The sequence below is a fragment of the Neopelma chrysocephalum genome, unplaced genomic scaffold, assembly GCF_003984885.1.
Source record: "Neopelma chrysocephalum unplaced genomic scaffold, ASM398488v2 Primary Assembly neopelma1_23, whole genome shotgun sequence".
Lineage (NCBI taxonomy): Eukaryota > Metazoa > Chordata > Aves > Passeriformes > Pipridae > Neopelma > Neopelma chrysocephalum.
In genome coordinates, this window is record NW_020897691.1 from 19,539,534 (window position 1) to 19,562,510 (window position 22,977).

Below are 22,977 nucleotides of genomic sequence, written 5' to 3' on the forward strand. Positions count from 1 at the left end.
GAATAATGCTATTTTCCTACTTCTTGTAGGATTCACTGAGGCTGGTAAAGCACTCCTAGGACATTGGATAAAAGGTTCAAAATTTCAGGCTCATGTTAAAAGAAATCATGGTGTAGTTGGAATTGAGTCAAATGTTCACTCAACTGAAAGTGATTAGACTGGATACCAGTTAAACTAAAAATGTTCCAGAAAGAGAGGGGACTGAAACAGGACAGGCTAAGCTATAAATACTGGTATGCAACTCTCTATTTCCTGGTGTTCTAGTTGATTCTTGAGGCTGTAAACTCTTGGCTTGTCACTTAATGTTGTAAACCATCAGACACAGAAATGATGCTAAGGTTACAATACTTTAAAACCATAAGAATGACAGAAGTGCGTGCCTGGATGAGGTATCCACATAGGGCATGTATTTGGACATATCCACTAAAGCAGTCTTGTATTGAAGGAGTCCTCGACGTGCTCGTACTGAATAGGGAATCATGGAAGGAGTCCACAATCTAGTGTCACTAGATTAGAGTATGGTGTGTTAGGATTTTTGGGAGTTAGCAATGAGAACTCTTTATCATTCATTCATTGGTAAGAGTGTATTTGTGAAGAAAAGTTAGTGCATTTCTATCTCCCCTGTGTATTAGAAAATACATCTGCAGAGTATTCAGCTTTATCCAGAGATGCTTTTTGGCTGCAGATATTTATGTAAGGTTGTGGGAGTTTTCATTTTCACAGCAATGTTTGTGTTTATTGAAGCAGTACAAATAAAGCAGGGTTGCTCTTTTGTTGGAAAGTCTTATCCTACCTGCTTGGGATTGTTTCTGGAGGACAGATTACTAATTCCTATAACATTTTTCTTTAATTCTTTAATGGTTAACTCAGCTATGATGCCCCAGATTTATTTTTGAACAGTGCAGTATATAATAGCACTGTTTTTGCATTATGAGTGAAGTTGGGTGCTTGCATTAAACTAGTGGTTTTTTTCTGAGAAAGTGAGACTTAAATTCATGATGCAGGTATGAAGTTTGCTCTCACAAACTGTTAACCGTTTACAGTTAACAGTTAACTGCAACAGTACAGTTAACAGTTAACTGGTAATAGGATTGTTATTTCTTGCATTTGGATATAGGTAGAGACGCTGTGAAGAAGAGAACTGTACTTCCAGATAAAAAGGTGAATATAAAATTTCTTAGGTCATAGAGTGGGGTAAGAAAACTCAAGAAGGTCCTTGTTTTGAGGCTTATCAGTGTTCTGGTGCAAATGTTTATTCTGAACAAATTGAACCAAAAAAACGAAACATGCCATGAAAAATGCAGTGAACAAAATTGCATTCTTTTGTAATAATTTTCTTCACTAGGTTTCTCAAATTGTGGTGTGAAGCTCCCTGGGTGTCTCATCTTGAGCTGCTTGCCACCTCTCTTTGTAACGTGTCTTGTTCACCTATCTTTTTTTCTTTCTACTTTTTGAAGGGCTTATACTTTGTCTTCACAGATTTACTTGCTGCCTTTGAGTAGCTGCATGAATTCAGGGGTCTCTCAGGGATTTAAATTCATCAAAAGATGATAGCACTGTCATGTGTCTTCTCTTTTCCCTCTGCATTTTTGAGTTTTTCTTTCAGGACAGGCTCCTGTGGCTGTGTGATTGATTCTGTGCACAGTTCCTCATAGTGAGACCGTTAAGGTTTTTGCTCTCTAAACTCTGATGTTTGTTAGGTGGCCTGTACCACAGTAGTCAGACCTTCTCTTTCAAGCTTTTCTTGCAGGATATTTCAAAGTATGAATATGTGATAACAAGGAGGGAAGAGTTGTGAGAGATGCTGGATTCAAAGAAGTGTGCAGCTTGTTTGGCAGCATTAGACTATCTAGTGCACTTTGCAGCACTCTTGCTGTGAACTGACAGGCTTTTGTTCACTATTTTGGAAAATTTCAGGCCCAGAACACTGGTCAAAACACTATTTAGACAAAAAATGGCTGCTGCTCCGAAACCTATAGTCTCTCTTCTTATGTTAAGGTTGTCAGACTTAATATAGAGGTGTCCCATACTCTACTATTTGAAGGATCAAAGGCTTAATAAATGTGATACTTCAAATTGTGAGTTATTTGCCCTAGCACCCATTCACATGGAGTATCTTCTGCAGAATTTTTCTGGTGTTTAGAAACTAAGTGGACAAAAGTTTAATTTTTTTCTGATAGGTTTGTGTAGTCTGTGTTTGATTTCTTTTTTTCTTTTTCCTCTAGATTCAAAATCTTTACGGATTGTAAACAAGGCATTCCCTCATGCTGGTGATAAGTCAAAATCTGCCTTGGGACAATTACCTCTTTCTTAGCATGATGTCAGTGGAAAGCCTGAAAATGCTGCCATGCAGCAGCTTGCTTTCTCAGCTATTGTTTATTGTCAGGGGCTTGTTAGATCCTTAGTATCATAGAAATTGATTGTATATAACATAGTCATAACATCCTTGGGTCAAATGCCTTGACTCTTTGTGGTTATACCCACAATCAACAAGGTATCATAGTGTGTTTGTAGCTTGAGAATATAAAAACATATTTTGCTGAACCTATGCCTTGATCTGCTGAAAAGATTGCTTCCTGCTTTCCACTGTTTTTGTTGCATATTTCTGTCTCACAGAAACAAAAATGAAGCAAAGCTACACAGCTTTTGGGTTGAGACAGGTATAGTGGTTATCGAGTAGGTATTTTTCCATGTCGTGTTCTGTTCCCCCAGCCCCTGTCATGTTATGTGATTACAGCAGTAGCCAAAAATATGTCTGTGAAGAGTCCAGCATGAGGATAACACTCTCTTCTCTCAGGAGTTTGCAATCTGCATTAATTTTTTAAGGCAGACACATATTGTATGTTTCTATCAGTTGGGTCTTTACGGGAATAATTTGAAGGGAATCACTGCCCTCCTAATTTTTTCATCAGCATTTTGTCTCTGTTTTGCTTAATTGCTGATTGCACATTTTTTTAATAACACTCCTATCTAACTTATTGAAACAGGATTGTCTTGCACAGTGGATTTTATGAACATGCAATTTCTGATGTCAAATAATTGAGCATTTAATTGACGTGCTAATAAAAAAAAATGCTTCAATAACTTTGGTTTTGTTTCCTTTTTTAATTTTTTTTTAATGTATCCTACAAATGCTATTATTAGTCTGAAGGATACAGATTCTGCCACCTCTCTCCTCCCCAAACCCTGTATCTTTACTAAGCTAATTAAGCATCCCTTGTACTAGATGGCAGATGATACTCTAGTATGTATGTAAGGCTCTTGACCTGTTTACTCAGTCCAGGAAATTAATACCATGCCTGAAATCTGATTTGGGCTTTTTGCCCAAGAGCTGTAGCATTGTGGCTTCAAAATAAAACTGCACGAATTCCACATGTTGATCTAGTGCTCTTTTTACCCTGTGAACCACCTGCCTCTTCTCAATACGGCCTTAGTTCATCCCATTTTCCCAGAAGGAAACTTGCTCTTTGTGTCTCTGCTTTCCTCTTAGAGGGATTCCCTCCAGTTCTGCCGTTATCTGCGTGACTGGGATAATGTTTGTCATGACCTGATGTCTCAGCTGGAAGGGAGCAGATCAGTCACCGGTCAGGTTGGAACCAGCTTTGAAAGATTGACCCACTGCTGCCAGATGACTCTGCAGGATTTGGCAAATAACCATTACAATTTTTCTTGTCACGTGTGCATATGTAGATCGCTTTGAATGAGAGGAAGTAGAAATACCAATTTCTGCGTAGCACCTCTGTTATGAACTGGACATATGCATTGTTCATGCCATATTCATCCATCTGAAATCTTGTAGATGTTGAGATTGGAATTACAAAGACTCTATATTTTCCTGAAGTTTTAAATAAGTAAAACTAATATGTCTATTTTTTGTCTGCTTTATTAGTCTGTAAAGCAGACAAAATGTGTTGAAGTCTGACCTTGTCAGTTTGCTATGTCTTCTCCTGCTATACCTGGTAGAGACTGTCGCTAGTCTACTGCTGAATGATTAGAAGAGAATGTGTGCCTGTACCTCATGCAATTTATGTTAGAATTTGGCTTTTTGGCTTGGTATTATCTTTATTATCAGCTTTTAAACTGAGATTTGGGACCTTTTTGCGTTGTGATGGACATGCAAAATCACGGGTCCCTAATGGAGGAGAAGCCTTTCTGACAATACCATTGCCAGAAGTCTTTTTCTACAATATGTTAGAGAGCGCTTACAGGGTGGCTAAAAATAGATATGAAAAGATATTATTTTTAAAAGTGTAACTTTTTATCTTAGTCTATTGCAGTAAGTTTAGCCTATAGTGTTGTCAAATTTAAATAAAATATATTTGCTGATAAACAATCTGAGTATGCATTGGTTAAATGTTTTTGCTGAAGTTTTAAAAGTGTATCAGACCACTAAAGTGAGGGAAGTTGTTGAGTAAATAGTTGGATTCAGTTTGCTGAAGGGGCAGATCAGTCTGCAACAGATTTTCTTCAGTAGGCATAGATGAAAAATTCTTTGTTTATTTCAGTATAGTTTATGTCAGTTTTTTTTTCAAGGAGAAACTGAAAAGGATTGTTTTCTTCTTACACAATGTAATTAAATTGAAATGTGATGTTGAGATTAGCTATTTCTACTGATGAAGTGATGCAGCATCTAGAAAGTCACCTCAGTTCACAAACTAGTGATAATTCTTTGTTTTATTTGAAATAAATAGTTCAATTTTCAGTGAAAAATGTGATTAATATATGAGTCCAAAAATCTAGTGTAGTTTTATTAGTAACAGTCTCTAAATCTAGTAAAACTTGGATATCTGTGAATGAAATTCTGGTTTCCTTTGAAAGTAACTTTATACAGTTGTGAGTTTTGGAAGATAATCCTGAAATGCAATCCTTTAAAATACTGTGGTGGGTTTTTTTGTTTGTTTTTGTTTTGTTTTGTTATCCCCAGCAACATTGTAGACACTGGATTTTGGACTGTTGTCAGTGATATTGCTTGTTCTAAGCTGAGCCTTACAACCCTTCAGAGTACCTTGTGTACTTGCAGTGTTATGTATGCAGATACAGTGTGTCAGTGGGGCACAGATGGCAGTTTGGAGAACATCTGGTCCAGAAAATGAGAAGGAACATTTAACCACTCTTTTTTTGAATGAAAGAAAGAAGTGGACAATAAAGTTTTGAAGCAAGATAGAAATTGACAGGAAAATACCAGATGAGCTACACTCAGTGGTGATAGGATGGTAGCATAGGCTGGAAGACAGTAATGGTAAATTCTGCCTTCATATTTTGATACTATCTTTCCCTTCAGTATTAAGAAAGGTGCTCCAGCTCTGTCCTGTGGAGGAAGTTCCATGGTTCAGCTGAGCTAACATCTGTTTCTGAAATGTCTCCCTGCACCTAAGTCTTGTGCCTGCTCCTTAACTTCAACCCCAACACTCATCTGACCCATCAGTGTTTTAATCCAGCTCCCCAAGGCCACAGAGTATTTCTCACTTTTTAAAAAATATTTATTTTCTGATGTTTTAGGAAACTGAGTCTGCCCAAGGACGTGTCAGACAGCCACCCAGCAATGAAAAGGGGGATGAGGGCCAACCAGATCTAGGAAGGAAAATTGGACTGGGCCATTGAGGTGGTAGAGATTAAGAAGTCTTTCTATGGCATAGGCTGCTTTGAATGCTTTGCTTGTCTTGCAGACCTGAACCTTTAGGAAGGAATCATACTTACCTATCTGACAGAGTTGCTAAAAAGACTTTGTAGTTCAGCATTCAAGGCATTGCAAGTGGTGAGACAGATCTTATAGAAGCAATCCTGCCCTACTGTATACTGAATGTACTACTACTTTTTCCATAAAGCTTTATTTCTCAGGAGACAAGACTTGGATAAAGCTGTTGGATTACCATTGACATTGGTAACTACCAGTCACATGTCAACCCTTCTGTTGAAGAATGATGAAGCTCTCTTACTATTAGTAGTTTTGTGGTTAGAGCCGGGCTATGTGTTTGAATCATTGAAGGTTGCTATGAGAAACCCAGTAGTGTTTCCATAGGGCATAGCAATGTAATTATAGAAGCTTCATTTGAAAATTGATAAGGTGTCAGTTATTTGTAGCTCTGCTTTTGAGCAAAAAAACAATAACAAGTGTGGAACAGAGCAGGTGACCTGCATGCACCTGATTTTGTCTGCATCTGCATGTGACATTCCGGAAGATAGACTTGGGTTTGCTTTTAGTCTGTTAGAATTCTTGATGTTGTGGATACTGTTCTGAGAAGCAGCAATAAAGGGCATTCCTTATCAACCCAGAGCAGTTGTTTTGTGCTTTGGCTTTTGGCTCTTGCAAGGAGAGCAACAGATCCAAGAATCACAGAGCAACATTGCATGGGGTAATGTTATTAAACAGTAAGTGCCTTGCTATGCTTGCTTAAAAATTTTGATAAAACGTTGAAGCATTGAGAGGGAATAATCCTGTGACATCTATAAGAATCTATATAGGAAACAAACACTGCTTTGTTGTAGAACATCCCAGCATATGTGCTCCCCATCCCAGCAGGAGACTGACTGCTTAGCAGAAGATAGTCTGTAATCAGATCCCTGTAGCTCTGCGTTGCTCCAATGTGTCTGTCAAGAATCTAGCACTGTCTTGCTTTATTTTATGGTTCATATTGCCTTCTGTGAGATGGATTTCTTCATCTGAAATGAAAATTGGTAAACATAACAAGTGCAAAATAAAGCTTGTGAGTTATATTTATAAAAAGCCTTGTTACTGGTTTCAGTCAACTGAAATACCAATTTAACTATTTTGTGGATGTGAGCTTTAGCTTCTCAAGCTTTAATCAACATAATATAGCTTTCCAGCCTTTTTTGATTACACTTGTTACAAGACTTCAGAAAGTACTGTGCTTCAGATGCTAACTGTAGTTAAGCAGATAAAATCGTATGGATTGGATATTGTATTATTTTATAGACATTTTGCCCCTAAAGGGAGGGGAAAGTACATAAAACTTGTAAATATTGTCTCCTACCTACATACCCAATAGAAATAATAAAAAAAAAAGGCAAGATAATTCAACAGACCAGAAAGGCTTTGCAGACAATTTGTAGCTGTCTTGGAATACCAAGGGTTGAATATCTCCCTCTACGTGGATGGAAACAGCAAAGAAGTTCTAGAGAGTTCTTAAACCTAATGCTATACTTTGGTCATTCTCTAGAGCAAGGGGAAGAAAACTTGGTTTTGTTAGCAGGTCCCTTAAATATCATATATGTGTAGGATCTTTTGGAGTTCAATTGCTTAAGGACTTTGTGTCCAGTAGGGATGGACAGGAAAGGATGGAATATCTGTTTTATGGGGTTTGTGGTTATCCATCAGTAAAATGTTATTTATTCCCATTCTTAGTGATAGATTTTGAAAGGATTACTGTAGGATTGACAGTGTGGGGAGTATTTGGAAGATAAAACTGGCATATTACATATCTCTCAGGTGCATTAATTTGTAAAATTATTTGTCGTATATGATAATTGTCTTTAGAGGTTTGCTTTTTGCAAGCGCATTGTGGAACATTTATCCATTCAATGCTATGTTATGGTTATTTAACATACTTGGAACAGTTTATGGCACCTCCTTACACTGGCTTTGCAGTTTTATTAATGCACTGAATTGCTCATCCTGGGAATGCAATGAGTGGGTTATTCTTTTTTTTTCTCCCAGGTAGTCCTAGCAACTTTCCGTATTCTATTTTGACCGGTGACACAAGCATTACACAGCCCCTTGTACAAGAGAAATACATTACAATATAGATGCAAGGAGAAATAGCAGTGGCAGTAAAACAACTGTGTTGTGATGGTCTGGAGTTATAAACAAGGCAGTATATTTACATGTAATGTCTTGGTTTGTATCTTTTTATAAAGAAATAGGCAAACATATAATCTTTGGATTATAGATGAAGTATAATAGATTTTTTTTGTTTTATATCTTACATCAAGCAGCCCAATATTGACAATTTGACAATTGACAATTCAATTAAATCAGCAGCTGTGTCAGATATTATTTAAGGTTTTAGTGTCACTGAGTAATAGATTTTCCCATATTAATTTAGATATTTAATTCTTTTAATTGTTAGGAATAGAATTTTTGTATTCTGACATTGTAATTTTTGTATGTTCATCATCTGTCTTTGTTTCATGCTGTCATTCAGTAGAAGAGTAAATGAAAAGTAATATATAATTTTACTTATTTGGGTAAATTTTTAAAAAAATGTTCTTGAGGTATTTAATTTCAGAAGCCTTGTATCAGCTTTATGAAATAGTGTATTTTTACCTTTGTCTCTAAATAAATTTTGTTTTGTACATCCATCTGCTACAGATCAAATGTAATTTCTGTTTCAAGCAGATGCCGAACTGTTGATTTCATACAATCTAGTTAATAAAGGTAACAAGAAAGTACATGGTTTTCTCATAGTAACCTCCTATTATGTGGTTTCTGCATAATACACAGTTAATGGAGAAAGTATTAAGATGTCAGTGCAGCCTTAGACACTGAAGTACTATACTGTCTTATGTTCCTTGAATCTAAGAAGAAACTGGAATATACTGATCCTCTTAAGCTACTGAATTGAAATCCTGAAAAAGATGTTTTCATGTAATTTGTTTTAATAGACTTTGCAAGCTCAAGGGGATGACTGACACTGCAAGATTATGATGTTACCTTGCCAAGCTGCTTACCAGAAAAAGCAGTAGAATTTTCCTTGAATAGTTTGCAAGCAAGCTTTTTTAATACAGAAGAGGAACCTTCAGTACAGGTGTTGAGTTTTACAAAGGGAATTATCAAGGTGGATTATATGTTGTTTCTTTTCTCTAACTGTTCTGCTTTTTCACCCCTTCACATAGACATACAGAAGTAGCTCATACTATAGTAAACATTAGGCTTTTTTGTGCCTCTGGAGGTACTTAGTGAAGTACTTATTTAATAAAAAAAATATTTTACTAAAACAAGTTTATCTAATTTTAGGCATAGAAGGAAAAGAGTGACTAGGTAAATAGCTATAAAATTTTAGGTCAAAAGTACTTATGAAATGACCTCAGAGTGCTTTTATCTTCTTATTGTTACTTTTGTCTAGGAAAGGCAAAGCGTGCTTGAGCAAAGCATGATTGCAGGACTATGACCTATATTTGTCAGATTTAGCAGAAGCTGTCTGCTAACTAGCACAGCATCTACTAAGTGCAATCATATTACTTCCCCAAATCCAAGTTTTCAAAATGAAGTAGAAAATGTATGAAGCTGACATTCTTCAGCCAAATCAGTATTTTCTATGGCTGTTTTGAAAAGTTTACCCTCTTCATCTGAAGATTCACGTGCTCCTTGGAAAAGGCAGTAAGGTGAAACTTGGCAATGGAAAAGAAGAAAATCTGAAGAAAGAATGTTTTTTCCTCCTGTTTAGTCATGCATAGCTTTAGCTTTGATTATATGTGAATGCATTACCTCTGTGTGAGTATATATCTAAAAGACACAGATTTAACTGTGATGATGAATCTTTCCTTTTGATTCTCCTGCTGGTAGATTCTGAATCTGAGCTTTAAAAAAAAAAAAATCTGATAAGCATAGGTTAGGTAAAGATGTATTTAAAGAGGCATTGAGAGTTTTCTATTGAGGAAGAGAAATAATTGGGTCCAAGTAGTTTAACAGTTGCTGCACTTACATAACTTCCTGGGGGAAAAAAAAGGAATAAAATTATAGCACCTAGCTAGCAAGTAATGAGAATATTACTTTGACGTAAAAAAATCCCACAGAAATTTGTAACATTTGCTTACTTTCTTGATGAAACCTGAATATTTGTTCAATGGAAGAGCATTTTCATAACTTTGTAGAGATTGAAGTTAGAAGCAAGCACTATCTGGTAGTTGTAGAGAGAGTATTAAAGTGAAATGTTCAGAATTCCTACTTAAATTAACTCCTGTTTCTCCTTTAATGTACTTTTCTAGTGTTTCTGAAACTCCTTCTATTCATTCATTTTCATCTATGATCATTTTAACACATATTTATTTATCGTACTTAAGAAAATAGAAGACATGGTCATTGATAGCCATCCTTCCACCAAATACCTCTGTAATTGGCAATTTTTACCTATTACAGGCTTCTTACAAGAAAGGTAGTAGTGTCGCAGTCATGCATGAGGGAGGATTGAGCTATTGGCGACTACGGCATACTGCTGTTTCTTATCCCCATTTCAAAATTTTACATTTTATCTACCTAGGTATTTCATATGAAGAGAGGATCAGAATTGTGAAGACCTCTACAAAGTCATACTACTTGGACACAAGACTGCTCTGTAAATTTGCATAGGTGCAGATATGCCTTCCTGCCTTCAGCTCACCCACCAGAACATGGCTGTGCCTAGAGCATACCTGTGTCTTGCTGGCCTCCTTGCTTCTGTCTGGACAGGTAGCCAGTCAACACTTGGCATGTTTTTGCAGACAGAGCAGATTGAAAACATCATTTACCTAACAAGGCACATGTGTATGCAGCTGATCTCGTGCCTTCTGAGTCGTGGTAGTGAAACAACTCATTTCTGTACAGAAGTCTTTGCTGTGCTCCAAGCATTCCTTTAAAACTCCTGGCTTTTACAAAGGCTTCTGCAGTGATTCTCTCTTATCAAGGTTGCCTCTAAAGTGGCCACTCCTTGAGTTAGTATGTTTCCATTACATTGTATGCCTCCTTTAACCCAGAGACCTTGGCACAACTTTCCAGAACCTTGAGGAAAAAAACACGTAACTTGAAGCAAAAGGGGACAACAGCTATGGGGAGGAGATGAAGCTGTTCTTTAGCTTTACATTTCTTTATTGCAAGGGCAGGAGTATCCGTGCACTGCATCTAGACTTCTAAGCAGTGGTTGTGAGGTGAGTGCAGGTCCTCAAACGCAGACTGAGATCTTCAGTTGTGGCACATTTGAGGGACAGTCAGGACAGTTCTTAATCCCAAAGCCAAAGACTGAGAAACCCAAGTTCTTTGCAAAATGCAACTCTTGTCTTTTTATATTTTAAAAATATACGTATAGACGCATATCTCCAAGCCACTGAAGGTCTTTGTGAGAAGTGCCTTGCTTCATAGCTCTAGCCAAGCAGCCTGTGGTGAGCATAGGACTGCACATACTCACAGTCCTCTTCCCACCTGTGGTGCAGCTTGGAGGCATCACTTGGAGCTCCCTCCCCGCACGCTGATGCAGCATCCTTCCCTGCTGCAACACGCTGCACTCAAACTGCTTCTCAGCGATTATCAGATTTCTGATTTAAATGTGTCTTGCTGTCCAACAGAAATAATTATTGTTTATGAGGCTTTTTGGAATTTTAAAAACTGGTGACTTCTGTTGTTTTCTCCCTACATCTTCCCCTCCTTTTTTTATTTTATTGGGTTTTTTCCAGTGTGGCAGTGCCTGTGTGACATACAAAGGCATATTGGAATTTTGGAGGAGAATATCGAAACTTCAGTGTGTGTTCATAAGAAAGTATTCAAAGAGCCTATGGGTAGATATTGGAGATAATTAGGAACTAGCTGGAACTGCTGCCGGCTCGAGGGATGTTTGCAGGCTGCAGAATGTTCCTACGGGGAAGAAATTGCTCTGTAATTACAGGCAAGGTCAGTGCAATCAGTTCAATGGAAAAGAGATGGTGAAAGCTGGGGCTCCCTCCCTTGAAGAACTTTGCATGTCATTACAGAGACACAGTTGTTGCCGCTTTTTAAGGAAGTGTCTGGTGAAGTATACATTGTTTAAGTGTTCTCTGTGCTGTGAGGATTGCAGCCCTTTCTTGAGAGAGAAGATTGACACTTTCAAGTGAATGGTATTTCTTGGTCACACTTCACATGTCTTTGAATCTCCAAAGTTTCAGTGGTGTGAATCTCTAATTTGTTTAAAAGGCTAGTATATGATAATCGTACATTTTATTTTCTGAAACAGGCCTTTCAAAATCTGTCTGAAGTATTTCTGCTCACTTCAGTTTATTTGAAAATGAGGCATATTTTCATGGCTGATGGGTAACTTTGGCTCCAGGACATTTTGGTAGCCATCTCAAATTCATCCTCAAGAGAAAAACTTTGTTTCCTTCTTTTCTGAGGACAAACCCCTGAGTCCAGAAATATTCTGTACCCAGACTTTGTCATCAGTAGCCTTCAGGTGGCAATACTAGTTGCAAGTACTTGTTCCTTCTGTTTCTCACTTGCGTTGTACAGCTCCTCATTTTCCAATTTGCCAGTGTAGCTGAATGTGGGACAGCGCTGGGGCTGTGTCAGGGGTTGATTCAAAATAAAAAACCAAAAGGTTTTAGGCACAGTTCAAACTGATTAAAATCTCCAGCCACACCTCCCAACCCCTTTCTTGTATTGACAATAGTGTTGTTGCATATGCATGGTGAGTTCACTAAGGGAAACTCTCTTAAAATCAATTGCTGTTTTTAGAGGGTAAGTTTTTTGGCAAGATGAGCTTCCTGAACTGCACGATTGAAAGAGTGCTGGTGTCTTGTGTTAGGAGAGGCTGGAGGGTATGGTTTGTCACAAGGGAAGCTGAGAGTGTGGCTGAATCTAGCAAACCAGATATATATTGGTTAAACTGTTACAAATCTTTGTTTCTAAAATTTTTATTTGGACAATTTCTCTGATGTAATTCAGACTGTAGCACCTTGAGTGATCATTCTGGCTTAAGTGAAGGGCATAGTGTGCTGTGTTAGAGGGTGAGAAAGAAGTGATCAGAGCTATGGGAGCAGAGATACCTTCTGCTTGTCTTACAGCTGAAAACTTTGTATTGTGAAGTCTAGCCTTCAGTTATTTTTCTGGTTTGCTTCCCTGCCATGTAAGCATAACAGATCTAGCATTATTTGACTCAGAAATTTCCCACGAGCATGTTTGACCAGTGACTGATTAAAGGGACTTGCATCAGTTCTTCCACAAGTGGATATATTATTTATTCATCAAGAAGTATATAGTTGTTAAAGAAAGGGTTTCAAAACAAAACCAAAACACAACAACAACAAATTGGGTGTTGTTCTCTCTTGCATGTTTTTGCAAGTTCTGGTATCTCAAATATCCTTAGATTTGAGACCGAATCTGTTTTACCTTTTCTAACTTCTTTTCCCTGTGAACAGTGTAACTGTTTGCCTCACTTCTTCCATAGATAGGGTGTTTAACAATCTGATGTATTTCATGTCTTCAGGCCTCCGCCTTTTGGAGAATGTGTATAAATTTGGCAACTCACAATTAATGGCTTCTTACAGTTTGCTTAAAGACCTTTGGTGTTTTTCTTGAAAAATATTTTCCTGAAGGCGTTTTAAATTTTGTTTATTGCATATTACTTCTAACTACTTTTTAATTTAACTACCATTTAATCTGATGGTGTAGCATCAAGAATTGAAAGTGCAGTTTATATAATAGTTCTAGAAATCATACAAATATTTCCTTTATTTTTCATATAAGAACTATACATGAAAAAGATCTTGCACTTTAAAAAATGTATGCAACATACATTTTCAAGGACCCAGAAGGGTCATTTAGCACATCAGAACTGCCGATCAGCTACTACTGTTATTTATTTTCACTTCTCAGAGAGTGTAATTTTGGGAGGAGATTGTTTTAAGTTTGTCAGAGTATTGCAATGAGATAAATTTTGTCAGTACTCACAATGAATGTCTGCTGAACAGCCACTGATACAAGCTTCACTTCTCTCAATATGCCAGCGAATAATTTTTGTCAGTTTTATTTGCTTAATGATATATAGGTGCACATAACTAACATTACAGTGTCTGTATTAATGGGCTGGCAGTTAACATCACAGTGCTTGGCATTACACCTTTGCTACATATTTGTTTCTGGGCAGCTATGCTGCGCTTACAGGTCTTTTTACATCTCCGATTAACCTGACTGACTGTCTTGCCCAGGCCATGCAGCTGTCCCCAAGTAGGGAAAGAGCTTCTGGAATTACACAAGGACGAATATTTTGGAGAGAAAGCGATTAAAGAACAAACAGAACAAAAATCAAGCATCTTCTAACTTCTTTTTTCTCTCCACCCTTCATTTTTTCTTGGAGTAAAGAACAAATTTTACATCCATTATTTAGCTTATTGAAATTTATTTACAATCACGTCCTCCAAATTAATTTTGTATTGCTGTGTAATGTGCAAGAAATGTGTTAACCTCAAAGAGTTATGCCACAATGGAAGGTGAATAAACCAAAGATAATTAGAAGAAATGAATGAAAGAAGAGGAAAACCAGTACCTATTCAGGTCAAAATTACATTTTCTCCCTATGGAATTAGCCCATTTTTAATGTAAAAAAATCTTTTACCTCCAAATGAGTTATCTTCAGGCTTTTTAGGATTTAAGTATTTAGTTTTGTTAAATAATTTTTTTTCTTTTTGGATAGGATTATTTAATAATTTATGTTACTTTATAAGTTGGACTAAATAAGCAACAAATTGTATCATCTTATCAGCTTCTAGCTCTGTAGTATTTAGCCTGTAATATAGTAGCTATATTACATAATATGCCAATTTTGTGATGTAGTTTTCAGTAGTAACCTTGATGGTTAATTCCACAGTCACCATTTGATAGCTGGTGGGATCATCTGCCATCAGCTTGTGCTGAACCAGTTGTGACTGGCACTTTTAAAACCTCTTGCTATCTTCATGGATACTGGTGTACACTTTTTCCTTCTTAGACTGTAAAGGGAGGGAAAACTACAGTTTCCCTTGACCTTGTGCAGGTTTGACAGGAAGGAAATCTGGTTATGCTGAAAAGTCCTGAAATCTTTTCAAAGACTCTTCAGCTTATATTTGTTTCCTGAAGAAGTTTGGGCAGTCAGAATCTTCCAAAAGCAGACTGTGAGTCCCTTTTTGGTTTGGCTTTTTTAAGATAATAATTTAGAAATAGTGTGTACTCACTTCAGTTTTCCTTCTTTGCTTTCCTTCCCTTCCCTTCCCAGGCCCCTTTTATCTTTACCTTCAGATACTCTGCTCTGGAGCCTTGAACTATTGAAACCTGAGCTATTCAAAACATATTTATGTTTTGAATAAACATAAAATGCTGAAGATCTTGCTGAAGTATTGGTACATTTGGCTGTGCATGACTTCTTTCTGTCAACAAAAGAGACAACCCAATGAAAGGTGCATGTGAACAAGCAAATATTTTTCTGGTTCTCCAACTGTGGCTTAATACACTTTATATAAGTTAATGGAAACAGGAGATAAAAATGATGAGTTAAATATTGACATTACAGTATGAAAGCTAATTTTTTAAAATTAATACCTAAATTTTCTGAACTGCAGAAACATAACTTGCTGCTGGGTTTTGCATTGGAGAAGAGCTATGCTTTCAAAGCAAAATGAGATAAAATACTCGTGGATCCTACTTTCCTGTGTTACAGGTCTAATATGTTTTTGTCTCATTAGCTGTTTGTACTTAAGAAAAGTTTTATATCACTGGGCATAGACTTTACACAGTATTAGAGGATGAGTTCAAATATCATCTCCCTTTGTTGAAGGGAGAATCCAGAGCAAAGATATTTTCAGTTACCCTTAAGTGAGAGTAAAGGTAGGTAACTGCAATTCATTGATATTTAGTGTCCAAATAGTGTTAGAAAAAAATTACCAGAAAACATTGTTCTTCTGTGATTTAGCCCTTGCATTGCTCTGAAAGGAAAGATGCATAAAGTTTGGTTATAAAAAATCTGCTGTTAAAAATTTAGTTTGGATGAGTTGCCTCTGGAAGGCCAAGTTCTTTTTATTATGGGGAACCCAAACTGAATTTGCAGTAGTGGTAAGATTGTGCAAGTAACACCTAGTTCTTCTATAATGCTTTTTATCTTCTGCTCTTACACATGCTTTACAATAGAGTTAGAAGACGTGGTGTTTCTTGGTGGGGGAAAAACAAGACAAGAAGCTTGGTTTCAACATATGGAAAGGAGCAGAACTGTGGGATGGCTGTAATGACACAAGAAGGGGAGTCGAAATTACTGATTTTCTTGAGGGAAGACTAGCATCTGTATCTTTTAATTAGGTTATTTCTTAGGAAATACAGAGTGGGTGGAAATGAAGGAGAGGGAAATGGAAGGAGTTAAGTCTTAATATATAATATATGTATTTTGAGTGTTTCACACTACAGTCTTAAAAGTGGGTTTTTTCTTGTCTCTGAATATAAGTACACCATAAAGGAAGTGTTGACCCTCAACGATTTAAAGGTAGAATATCCTTGAAGGTTGTGTCATATTGAGAAAGGTGTTTGAATAATGACTGACTTTATTCCTTTTGTAGTTATTTTAGATTTTCATCTCTCCCTGTCCAGCATTTCTTATGCAGTTAGAGTATTTTTAAGAGGAGAAGCCTTTGTTTTGTCTAATCTTGAAAGTGATGGTAAGTGGGATTTAGGTGACAGAGGGTTATTGGTCAAGATACACACAAATCCTTTTGCCAAACTTGTTAATTTTATATGCAGTGAATACTACTACTAGTAATGCAGTGAATGTATGCATTATATATGCAATAATTATATGCAGTGAATAATAATAATAATAGTTAATTTTATATGCAGTGAATAAGGACAGAAATTGCATAGAGATTTTATGCAAAGCTACTGCACGTATAGTTACCTGTATTTTATAATTCGCTTGTAAAGTTGTAGTTCTTGCACAGTTCAAACAATTCTGTTTCATGCTTACCTCATGCTGCTCTTAACTGATGTTTCAGAGACTCTCTGCTTTCTCAGTAAACATTTTTGTTGGTTTGTTTCTCTGTAGGATTAGTAAAGGCTTTCATCATAATACACATGATGCTAATATAAAATGTCAACTCTTGAATGCAGATGTCTGTTAGGAAGACGTGAATGAGTATGGAACTAATGGCACTGGTCCTTCAGAGGATCACGTTTGCATATGGGATAAGTGCAGAAGTTTGTCTTCAAGCCATTGTGTTCTGAAAGTTTTTGTGTCTTTTCCTTTATAAGAACTTTCTTTCGTCTGTAATCAAGAAGCACCAGAAATTTGTAAAGTCCAGGCGACATTTCTCATATCCTCATCATGCTGTGATGAAAAAGAAATTAATAGCAGCCATGATTTTTAAAACTTCAGTTAGTTGTAATGCTGAAAAGGTCTGGCAGTGGCTCACCAAACCTCAGTGTTTCTGATAAGTAATCTAACTGCATAGTGTTGTAAACTACTTTTTTGCCTTTATATCTATAAATCTGTTTTCTTATCTTTTCCCTTTAAAAAAAATCTTATTGGTGCATCAATGCTACACTGAAATAAGTAGTTGATTACACGGATTATGAGGTATAATGCTGTATGTAATATAGATACATCTTTGATGAATGTTATGCATGCAGTTCTTAATTTAAATGACCTCTCTTTAGCAGTAACTGTATAGATCCAATAACTGTGCATATGTGTGCACTTAAGATACAACTTCTGGAATATCCTCAATAGCCTTTTTCTTGATCTCTCCTACTTTATTTACACTCTTCTGTATAAAACTGACTTTGGGGAATTTTTCTCCTCTTTTTCAAATGGAGACTTATGCAGGATTTGAACAGTCTTTAAAATTCATCTGTATTTATTCAAACTTCTAAGATTTAATTTTGAAGTACCTTAGATCTCTTTAAAGTAGTAGTTTAAGCCCTGGAGGAATTTTCCTAGTCGCTTTGAGATTGATAAGTTTAGCACTGTACTTTCATGGTTTGGAGCATCTTTTCTAGGAGGAAAGTCTGAGAACTGAGACTCTTCAGCCTGGAGAATAGAAAGCCCAGGGAGATCTTTTCAATGTGTACAAATACTTGATGGGAGGAAATTAAATGAGAGAGACAGGTTCTCCATGGTGGTGTCCAGTGGCAGGACCAGAGGAAATAAGCACACACTGTAACACAAGTGGTTCCCTTTGAACATCAGGAAACACTTCTTTACTGTGAGGATGACTGAGCGCTGGCACAGGTTCCCCAGAGAGTTCATAAGTGTTCATCTTTGGAGATATTCAGAAGCTGCCTGGATACAGTCCTGGGCAACTGACTCTTAGGTGACCCTGCTTAAACAGGGTGATTAGACCAGATAATGTCCAGAAGTCCCTTCAAACCTCAGCCATTCTGTGATTTTGTTTGTGTGCGTCAGGGTCTAACTCTGTGCCTGCTCTGTCATTAACATCTCCCTTGCCTATCCTCACTCCAAAGTTGTGAAATCTTTAAGAGTTTGGCCCAAAGACTGTGACCAAAAGAAAGTTGGGTTTTTTTCCCTCCTAATGTATCCTTCCTAGATACATTTTATTAGTTATACCTGTCAAAGTTTTGGGAATTTTGGAAGTGGAAAAGAAAATTTTGTAGTTCGTCTTTGTGTGTATATCAAATACATATGTGTGTTTCTGAATAACGTCTTTATCTATATCTAATATAGATACTTTATAGGAGTCCAATATAAAATCCTTAATCATGTTTTGATTACTATAACAGTAGTCCTTTAATCTTTAGGTTGTTTTGTGACTTATTTTATTCACTTTTTTCCTTTTTCTTTTTTTTTAATGTGTGTGTATGTGTGCTTTGCCTTGCAGAGTTGGAAGAATCCAGGGATTTCAAGTTTTGAGTAATGGGCATCTTACAAGATTACCACAGCTAAACTGAAAAGACAGATGCAGCTCTGAGTACCAGATTGGTGTATGCACTGCATATACATGAAAACGCACATGTTTTTGTCATCACATAGACTTGCTCTGGCATATTCCTGAGAGCTTTGCAATTGATGAAAATTAATTTGAGAACCAGATGGAGCACCTTTACAGCGCAGGAATCAGTAATCCATGGAAAGACACCTGCCAGTAATGTTCAACTTTCCACACGGTCTTCACGGGTGAAAAAAGTTTGCAAGAAGAGGAAGAAAAAACACCCTCTGCACAGAAAAAGTGTAATAAATACCTCCACAATCTAAATCAATAGCTGTGAGGGAAACGGAAGAATACAGTGGGCAGAGGAAACCGATTTTGTTCTAGCAGAGGAGTAATGTATGGTCTTTGGCACGTTTTGCTTTGGGCTCAATAGTTTGTGAATGGACTAATAAACCGTGACCTTATGTTGAGTGATGATGACTAGAAGTAAATAAGTTGAGGAACTATGGGACAAGTCTGGGCATTGAACTGAGCAAACCTTGCTGCCCTTCTTGAGTTAACCAGGTCATCAAACTTGCATATTCTTTTTCCCTCTCCTTTTTCCTTTTCACTTAGTGTGATATAAATACTAATTAATTGAGCTCATAAATGTTATTCAAATAAAACGATTGGAATACTTCATATGTTTCCTTCTTGTACAGCTGCAAATGTTGTGTCTGGAACTATGAATCTGTGCTGTAGACAAGCATCAAGAAGGAAAGATCCAATCAAACAAGCAAGGAAAATACCTAGAGAAATAGTGAACCCAGGAAGTCAGAGTTTTAATGCTGCTTCTCTTTCTTTTTTAGACGGTTATATTTGTTCCTTCCTTGAATTTTAGAAGATTTTGAAAGAGTGCTTACTTGATGTGCTTTAATTCTGGCATTTGTTTTTTATGGTAGAATGAGAAGTCTTTGATTCCTTGTAGCAGAAAAAAAGGGAAAAGTAAAGGAAAGCCAGCTTGACGTTTTAGCCTGTTTCAGAGGAGAGAGAACTTCATGGTTCACCTGAGGCAAACTTATCTACTTTGAACGCTAAAAGCTTTAGAGCATTTTTGATTCTGCTATAAATGAAGAGGGGGTTCTTTTTCATTCGTGTGTGGCAGCAAAAAGTGGGAAAGCAGGCAAGATAGTGTGATAAACAGTTCAGGCTGTGTTGGGTCTCTGGTGGAAAAAAAGTGCTGCAATGAAAATTGGATTGGCTTTGGATTGCAAAAACTTTTGAGTCCAACAAGCGGTTCAGAATCAAGAGGGATTTCCCAACTGGCCTGGCACACCAGTGCCTGCACAAGTTCGGGTCTGTTGTTTCACACGGTTTGTGTGCCTTTTTTTCCCTTTATGCAATCTCTTTCAGCTTTAGCAGCAGAAATACATCAGATGGAAAAGATATGCCAGAGGGCAGCTTGGAAAAGAGGAATGTCATATATATACATATATATGTATGTGCGTGTGTTTCAATTTCTGCAACTGAACTTTTGAAGAAAATCTGACTGGAGGAAATTCTAAAAGCCTTAAGTTACTTGAAACCTACACATTTGCAACTCTTTGTCTCTGGAATTGCATTACGCTAAACTGGAATCTCAGGCTGTATAAAGATTATATCAAGTTGAGCAAAAAGATGACTTAACCATTTCTTGAGAGCCTCTTATGAAGTAGCTGTTTCTCCAAAGGATAAGTGCACCCTCACTCTACAGACTGGAAAACAAAAATGAACCTGAATTTTTTTTTAAGTGTTACTTTTTCTTAGCCAACTGCCATCATCTTTTATAGAGGAATTTTTCACTATGCATTTGGTGGATATTTATAAACACTGACCCCATCCTCCTCCCTTTCAATGATCTATCCCAGGTCAGTCTTATCAATAAAAAAAAAAATTGATTTAAATTTTGTGCACTAAACATATTACTTTCGTATGTCAAAAAATAAAATATTTAAAAAGCATGTATGCAGCAGTGGAACATGGGCCTGTTCTTTGCAGCGATTCCAACATCCTCTGCCTCTCCTGGAAAGGGAGAGTCCCCAAAAGTGAGAAGGAGAAACCAGTGTGCCGGAGGCGGTACTATGAGGAAGGCTGGTTGGCAACAGGCAATGGCAGAGGAGTTGTAGGCGTCACTTTTACTTCCAGCCATTGCAGGAGGGACCGGAACACCCCTCAGAGAATCAACTTCAATTTGAGGGGCCACAACAGTGAGGTAAGCAAAATGTGTGTTACACTTTAAAGGAAATGATAGATATCTTTTTTTTTTTTTTTTAGTATTTCTGGTTGAAATTTGACAGGGTGGTATGATGGAGGCTTAAGACTAATCCAAATGTGATTGGGGTTTATTGGAGTCTTTCTAGTAAATTCAAGCATATGACACTGATTGTGGAGAAGTTCTCTGGAAATGATTCTGGTTTTGGTTTGGCCTATTCATTCCCCAGTGCCTCTCAGTTTCCAGGCGGATTCAATAAATGCATGTTAAGAGAGTTAAAAATTGCGATAGTTGACTGCTTTTACACAGTACTAAAGTTTGGCCTGGAAGACTAATGGAAAGGCAAGTGAGTAGGAGAAGAGCTCGATTGAAGTCTGCTGGTTTTTCAGAAGCTGTAAATTGCAATGGCCTGTGGCAGGAGATAGCTGTCATCTCTAGGAAAACGTTTAATTTTGTTAGAAAAAGGGCCAAGTGAGACTTCTCAGAAAAATGCTGAGATGCCCTACAGTAAAATGCTGTAACTTCAGAGAGCAAGGCATTGCTCTGACTACAATGTCACAAAAACTTTTCCATTTGTGTTTTCTGAAAGGAATAAATCTGTTGGTATAAACTGATATTTCAGCTGTGCTTTATCATCATCTTGGCACTCATGTCTTTTTCTGTATAATGCTTCATGGAAAGTGCAAGTGATGCCCAGTGGTATACTGAGTGTCTTGGGCAAGTGTGAGGACTTTGTTTCTGCTTTTCAGTTATGTTTGGATGTGCTCTTTGGAAAGAATCTGAATTTGAAAAGCTTTGCTGTTGGGTTAGTGGGTAGAATGACATTGTATGTACTGAAATGAAAACAAAAGATACAATGTGTTTTTTTTCCTTGTCCACCTTCTTGGGTGGGCTCTTTAATATATGTTGCCCTTTTGACAAGCTGCTCCAAAGATTCAGAAGTGGGTTCTTGTGTAATATTAATAACAATCCTCTTTTTAATGAAAAAAGGGAGCAGAAGATAAATACTTAGTCTGAAATAATTGCTTTGTGTGTATGGAGGTGTGTGAGTGTATGGTAAATTATGTAGACTTGTATGTATAGATGAGAGACAGATTCACATATATATTTGTATCAGGTTCATTCAAAAATTTACAGCCATGTTGTCAGGAAGAATGATGTTTGAATCCAGCATTTTGATTTGAACCATACCTAGTTGTCAGTATAACTATCAATTACAAATTTCATTTTATTTTTTAAATGTGTGATAGAGTAATCACTTTTTGTTTCTCCATATTTTGTTCTCTAACTTTTCTGTGAACCTGGGCATAATAGATGTTTTGGAAACAATGAAGGAAGTGCTGTTTATGGGAATGTGAAGTCTTATTGCAGAATGTGAAAATATGAGGCTAAGTTTAAGTATGTTCCCAGTTAAGTAGGCAGTTAAGCATGTTCGTATGCATGCTGCCCTTTGGTTTTGGTGAGTTTTGCTTCATTTACTCAGTTGGCCATTAGATTCTCTTTCTGGGTCACTGCATCATTGCTGTGCAGATTGAGCTGTGCTGTTTGTGCATCTTTTCACCTAACAGTGATTGGCATGAGAGAGACTCTCAAATGAAAGGAAGATGTTCTGTTTGAATCTTTTTGTTGTTGTTTGGGTCCTTAAAATATGCTGGGTCAAGCTTGTCATTAATAGAGTTGTGTTTCTGTAAGTAGTCTTAGTAATAGCAGAAAATATGTGAATGACCAGAGGGGAGACTGCCAATTTATTTCTCTCTACGGCCCTACTAAACTGATAATGGTGGGATCTTACTGAAGGAAGACAGAAGTGGCTCTGGTGCAAGTAGCTTTCCATGATGAGTCTGTGGCTGCTATCACATTTTCCTGCTGGCATGTTTTTTTGAGCATCATTTTAAGTGAAAGTTCATTCTTACAAGATGATGTGTTATACAACACTCTTCACCAGGCTTACCGAATTTAATCCTTTTACAGGAGAATCCTACTGATTTGAGTAGGAATGAAACTGTAATACAAGATTTGTTACTTGTTAAAGGTGTATAGTTGAATGGACAGCAAGATTATTTTCATTTGAAAACACCTTTCCTTCTAAATCCATCTGCTGAAAGATTCTTGAAAGAAAATATTGAACAGCAGCATTTATTGCTCATATTTGCATAAGAAGTAGTAAA

At 37.0% G+C, this 22,977-nt stretch overlaps 1 protein-coding gene across 2 annotated transcripts in view; it reads left to right on the forward strand.

Moving 5' to 3' along the window:
- The window catches only part of TULP4 (tubby like protein 4), a 151,793-nt gene that overhangs the window by 11,070 nt on the left and 117,746 nt on the right, over nt 1-22,977 (forward strand). Inside the window, exons 1-2 of one of the 2 annotated variants that reach the window (XM_027689122.1) lie at nt 1,074-1,194; nt 18,529-20,809. In XM_027689122.1, coding sequence (XP_027544923.1) covers nt 20,558-20,809 — 252 coding nt within the window. In that variant the 5' untranslated portion in view covers nt 1,074-1,194; nt 18,529-20,557. Of the gene's footprint in view, nt 1-1,073; nt 1,195-18,528; nt 20,810-22,977 lie in introns of those variants that run through there. The other variant, XM_027689131.1, reaches the window with a different exon arrangement.